The following is a 6818-nucleotide window of genomic DNA, read 5'->3' as shown; positions in this document are numbered from 1 at the left end:
ATATACAGATATGATTAACATAAAACCATTCGTTTTACCCTTAGCATTTCCACATTAACATGCAAAATGGACATCATATGTAATTAAGTTGTTACCCACTGATCACAGCGGAGATTGGCACTAACTATAAAACTAATTTGGAAAATTACATTATACAGATAAGCAGCTTCCCTTGATGAAGATTATAATTAAAAGCTTGAATGCTTTGTGCCACTGACTATAACCAGCCATGGCAATAGGCTATTCCAGTTAAAATCCATACACCACCTACGCAAGACACAGGGGGTGTAGATTTCAAATGGAGTCACCCATTCTGGTAACCCCATTTGAAATTCACACTCCCCAGAGTAATGTCTTCCATAGAGGGTGTATGGATTTCAACTGGAATAGCGCAGTATTTGCACAGATAGCTAAAGCACTGGTTAAATATTATAATATGTAAGTCTTAGCACACTATGGGGTCTATGAGCACAACGAGTACAATAACGCACTAACACAAATATAGTCTTATTATTAACATCTATATACATCATAGGATTTACAATCCTCAACTTGATTGTCAGTAATATAATACAAAATCTTACAAAAATAAATTTCAATAGAATTTGTTTTTCATACAAGTACTTCATTTTATAAAGCAATATATCCAGCAGAATGAATTGTATTTTTAGGTTTACAAGAATTCTACAAATATTCAAGTAAATATTGTACACATACATAATATACATACACAAATGGTCATACTGTTCACAAGGATAATTCATCTCAAGTTCAATCCAACATTTAACGATTTCTTACACATTTCAAGTCTTTTTTCAGAGCAGTATTGAAGCCAGGAAGTACTGGTTAAAATCTCCAAACTTATGAAATAACAAAACTACTTTTGATTGGTGTCAAAAATGGACATACCTCACACCACATACTCTTTTTATTGTACCTAATATTGGGTTTGCACTATTAACATTTTGCACCTGTAAAGTTTGAATAATGAATGCATTCATTATTTAAACTTTACAGGTGCAAAATCGCCCGCTTTTTGTGCATTATTCCCGCTGGATTGAGTAAATTTCATTTTTTTCCTCTGTTTTATTTTTTTCCAAATCCACCACACAAAAATCGTCTAAATAGCGCAAATGGTAAATCTAAATAAAATTCTTCATCTTGACCACAATGAAACTTCTTTGACTGAGGTGGTCTAATCTTGTAAAAAAAACCTAAAAAAATGCATTCGGCATTATGTTTTCAACTTGGGAAAGGCTTTGAGACAAACTATTAAATTGAGATGGGGCTTTGAGATCTTGAGATCCACATAGTTGCCCCTTCAAAAATTGCCAAAAACTACAAGAAAAGTATAGGGCAAATATGGGTTAATTTTTTAAGCTATATTAATTTTTGCTGATGGAGTTCTGTACAAAATCAGGTCAATGTACATAATCATTTGTGATATGATCAAGGTGAAAGAGTCAGATGTCGCTAATATTTTTTTTGAGATATTAGCACAAATAGTGTTCAAATTCTTTTTGTTTTATAGTTTTCAGCCATTGACAAACTGCTCATAATTCAGTAAATATCCGATTTTGATGGGATTTGCATCAAAATGTAGCATTCGTAAACTGCCGCCTTCTTATTGAAAATTGCCAACATGAGACTCATTTCCCTTCAGCTTCTCCATATCACATAATCAACTAAGCTCACGGGTGGCTGAATATGATAGCATATCCGACCTTATAGATTTCACATTTTGGGATAGGAAAGTAAATTAGACTGTATGGCAATCTGCGCTCAAACATTGATCTGCTATGTAGTCATGAATAATTTTGTTTTGAGAAAAAAAAAAGACTTTGCCTGCTTCGGAATGATCCCACGGTTTGTGTTCTTATGTTCTTATGCAGCATTAAGGATAGGTATATCTACAATTTGATTCAGTTTGAAAAACAGTATCCTTAAGTAACATAGTATCCCCCTACACCTTGGGGCATAATTGCAATAGGATCATGTTGCACAAAATTTGATCAAGGTATTTAACTTTGATTGGCAGAATGTCATTATTCCCTATGACAACACCACACTTTAAGACCATCGGATATTCAATCCTCACCATTCTCCCGGCCATGGACTTACAGCCATACATTGTCTATTCTGGAATTGACAGTATACTAATACCCACCACACGTTTAGCTTGTTTTGCTTTTATAACTCATTACCTACAAGGTCATCTGATATTTCATAATGCAATCCATCAAAGCTTATCTACGTACAGAGCTATACAGTACATCCAGCCCGCAATTGATCTTACGTCATTTATCCACTTCATCTGCCCATATATATCTTACACTAGTCTAGAAGATGGCTAATTTCACATCTTGACCAGTCTAGTATTGATGTGTTGTGTCAATTTGTCAATTGTAATCATAGAAAACCTTGTATCTTAAAATCTATGGGCATAATACTCACAGATGGCCGAAAGTTGACACCACATAATTCAGATGCAACATGTAATATATCCAAAAGGATGACTTGTGTATGTTTTTGGAACGTAATGAGGAACTTCCTTGTAATTGCTAATTAGAGAGGGTCACTAATTAGGATGGATACCATTTTAAAATTTAAAAGTATGTTCTTTCAAAAGAAATATTTAAACGAAAATATATCGAAATAACATAACTTATGATTAAAAAAAAAACCCAAGGCAGTATTAGTGTATATATTTGCAGATGAGCTCTTCAATTTGGGTCATTTCAATTGAAATCCATACACCCACAATGGAAGACATGACCTTTATCTTCCACACAAGGAGTGTGAATTTCTAAAGGGGTTACCTGAATTGGCAACTACATTTGAATTCTACACCACCTGCGTGGGAGATTAAGGTAATGTCTTCTGTAAGGGGTGTATGGATTTCTAAAGGGGTTACCTGAATTGACAACTACATTTGAATTCTACACCACTTGCGTGGGAGATTAAGGTCATGTCTTCCGTAAGGGGTGTATGGATTTCTAAAGGGGTTACCTGAATTGGCAACTACATTTGAATTCTACACCACCTGCGTGGGAGATTAAGGTCATGTCTTCCGTAAGGGGTGTATGGATTTCTAAAGGGGTTACCTGAATTGGCAACTACATTTGAATTTTACACCACCTGCGTGGGAGATTAAGGTCATGTCTTCCGTAAGGGGTGTATGGATTTCAACTGGACGCACACAATGCAATCACACATAGGTTAAACTTAAGCAATCAAATATTGGCTTGAACATTTTTCTTGTGCAGATAAGCTTAGTAGGCAAATATAGACGATCACCAAAAATCAATGAAATATTGGAAGATTTATGAAGCTAATTATGAGAACACCTGCTGATATGAGCTATTCCAGTTGAAATCCATACACCCCCAATGTAAGACATGACCTTAATCTACCTCACAAAGGGTGGAGTCACCCATTCAGGTAACGCATTTGAAATTCACACTACCTGTGTGGGAGTTAAAGGCCATATCTTCCATAGGGGTGTGTATGGATTTAAAATTGAATAGCCCAATTTGAATGATTATTTTGATTCTATACAAAGCAATAGATTATGAGCATCACAATCATTTTATTTGTTTGTTTGTCCATAAAATATACAGGATAATTCTTTGGCAGAGCAGATATCTTACACTTCCAACAATGCATTTCTTCAATTTCAATTTCTGTAGTGATTTGCTATCTAGTGCAACATGAGTCAATAGTGACAAGAAAGTATAGACAGTGCACGATATGAGGTTACTGTTCTGAACCCAGGCTACAAAATGTACTTTGTGTTCATTACAATGCATACAGCCCGTAGTATGGACCTATAGCGTACTGTACGGAATAATGCGTAGTATCAATAGCCTCAGATTGAGCATGTTATGAAAAAGTACCTCAATGAACAGAGCACATCCAGATCTTGCAAAATATGTCAATTTCATGCATTATCGACCCATGTTTAGCCAGTCAATTCTAAGTATGAAAACAAAGGGAACCTGTAAAAAGTAACAAGAGTGTCCTTTAATTGCTATAATGAGGTGATATCATTTTGCAAAGGATTATGGGAAGGGTAAGGTATGTTCTCTGATTCCTCAGAATAATTTATAAACAAACATTGGATGGTAAAGTCAATTTACGGATACTGCACAGCACTTCACTCATCAATCATAATCGCCATCAATTTTTACATTTTCAGCGGATGTTCTCACTACACAAATTTCAACACGCTATTCCCCATCTTAAAGAAAATATGATGGATTGAAGGTATATTAATTGCATTGTGTGCATGCATGGTCACAGTAGCCGTCAACTCATCCATGATATAATTTTTATCTGCATGCTGGTTTGGGAATTTCACATATATAATTCACAATCTTGTAATATTTTCCCTTAATTGACCTTTTGACAAAATTCTATTTGAAAAATTAATGGTAGATGGTGGGAACATGTGCCAAGGGAATTCAGGTAAAATTAACTCTCTTCACACAGGTGTCGACTGCAGACGACAAGTTTCAAAAAAAAATTCAAAAATTCAAAAATTTCAGAAATGTAAATTTTCATGACCATATTTGGAATCAGCATGAAAAATGCATTAAAATGAGTACAAACAAGCCTAGTATTGATTCAGTAGTTCTTAAGATAGCACTTGATATTTTGAGAAAATGTTTCAAAACTTTTTCCATTGAAGCGCATGGCTAGCACGCAGAGCATTAAGATGCTGATAGGACCAATACTTGCTCTAGAACTAATGGGCTATTCCAGTTGAAATTCCATACACCCCCTTATGGAAGACTTTACCTTAATGTCCCACACAGGGAGTGTGAATTTCAAATTGGAATTACTTACTAAATCTACACCCCCTGTGTGAGAGATTAAGGTCATGTCTTCCATATGGGGAGTATGGATTTCAACTGGAAAAGCATAAAAGCCCTGGCACTTATGGGTCATGCATGTGCTTTTATATTAACAGATGCATCACTATTTATGTGTGTCCATTTAACTAGCCACAATTCATGGTTTTAATTGTTTTATTGAAAACTGAATTGTCATATTTAAGAATGTTGTGAAAGAAAAATGTGTGCTTCCATTTTCTACACAGCAACAACTTATTTCTGTAAAGTATAATTTCTATTAAATTGCAACCTATTTTTACTTGACAACTGATAATAAACAATGGTAGAATTTGTAGCAAGAAAACCTGTTATGATAAGAATGATAAAACCAATATGATAAGACTTTCCATTTATTATAATCATGTTTAATACACAATTAAAACCTGTGTATATAAGTTACTTGAACACACAACAGCAGGCATCATTTCTTTGACACAAAGAATACTCTACAAGACCTAGCAAAGCCCACAAAATCTAATTCACATATCTCCTGCTTCATGGAGAATTATTTCATATTTCCATGTCCATGCATCATAACAGATATAAGTGCATTTAAATTGATACAGCACTCTTAATTGGCTATTCCAGTTGAAATTCATAAACCGCCTATGGAAGACATGAACTTAATCTCCCGCACAGGAGTGTAGATTTCAGATAAAGTCTGCCATTCAGGTAACCCCATTTGAAATTCACACTCCCTGTGTGGGAGATTAAGGCCATGTCTTCCATAGGGGGTATATGAATCTCATCTGGAATAGACCTTTGTTTACTCAACATTAACTACACACTTTCCTTAACTGGCTCTCTGATTCTTCTTTCACAACAGCAACATTGTTAGCCACTCTGCTCAACATAGCACTCTGCTTGTCTTCAGTTAAATCTGGACACGGCTCCCAGACACTCCTCAGATACTTGCTCACGACTCTTTCATAATCCTTTGGTCTTTCCAACTTACCCAGAACATCTGCACCTTCTTTTAACTGGATTGTATGAACTATTGCAACATCTTTGAAAGGAGCATTGTCATTTTCACAATAGCTATGGAAGATTAGAATTGCGCAAGGAGGTATATCATCCAAGTTGTGGATTATACCACAATGGGAACCAGTTTGCAATCCCGATCTCAAAGATTCGTCGATCTTAATCTTTGCTTCATCTCCTGATGCATCTCTGTACTCTTTCCCAAACACAAGAACAGGTTCTTTTGTTGACTGGAAGATGTCATAAAACATGGAACCTAATTGGGTTGCCAGGCAACGAGTCGTGGACTCCGAATTTGGCAGTCCTGCGAGAAGCAACACGACCGGACGTTCAAGCATGGGAGGATCTTGAATATGGCTGTACACAGCACCGCCAATGACATTCCACAGCATTGGACTTTGAGATGGAAATGATTCCTCAAGGTGGTTTAGATGCCGATGGAACATTGCTTCTCTGGATGGTTTACTACTTGTTTGGGGGGCTCCAATGTCTGGCTGACTTAAAAAAGAAATTGTAAATACCAACAGATTTGATAGTACAAGATATCCTACTAATAGCAGAATAACACACACAGCGATAAAAATCTTGAAACTGTTCCAATCGAGCAGAATCTGACGCAGAATCTGGCACTTTTCTTGCTTGGAGATGTTCTTTACTTCCCTCACTTTCTAATTGTGGCTTCTCAAGTTGGATTTTTCTATGTGTTACTTTCATGGGTTCTGCTGACTGTGGTAACCGATGAACATCACTATACACCTGGGGTGGATTTTTTTCAAGAGATGTTTTGCTTTCTCTTGAACTTCTCGTTTTTACTGATGCTGACTCAAGTGAAGTTTTAGTTGGTACTATCAAATCTTGATCATCATCTGTCTTCTTTGACTCTTCATTATCTGCACTTGATATATCATCTGTTGCCAACTTGTCAGATGACCTTGAATCAAA

General features: G+C 35.9%; 1 protein-coding gene across 1 annotated transcript; it reads right to left on the bottom strand.

The window, feature by feature from the left end:
- Nucleotides 1-5671: 5671 nt before the first annotated feature.
- LOC140137308 (torsin-1A-interacting protein 1-like) lies at nt 5672-6322 on the bottom strand. The gene has a single exon (XM_072158949.1). The coding sequence runs from the start codon at nt 6320-6322 to the stop codon at nt 5672-5674; it is 651 nt and encodes a 216-aa protein (XP_072015050.1).
- Nucleotides 6323-6818: the final 496 nt, after the last annotated feature.

The sequence above is a fragment of the Amphiura filiformis genome, chromosome 17 (genome assembly GCF_039555335.1).
Source record: "Amphiura filiformis chromosome 17, Afil_fr2py, whole genome shotgun sequence".
NCBI lineage: Eukaryota > Metazoa > Echinodermata > Ophiuroidea > Amphilepidida > Amphiuridae > Amphiura > Amphiura filiformis.
This window is presented reverse-complemented; position numbering and strand designations above follow the sequence as displayed.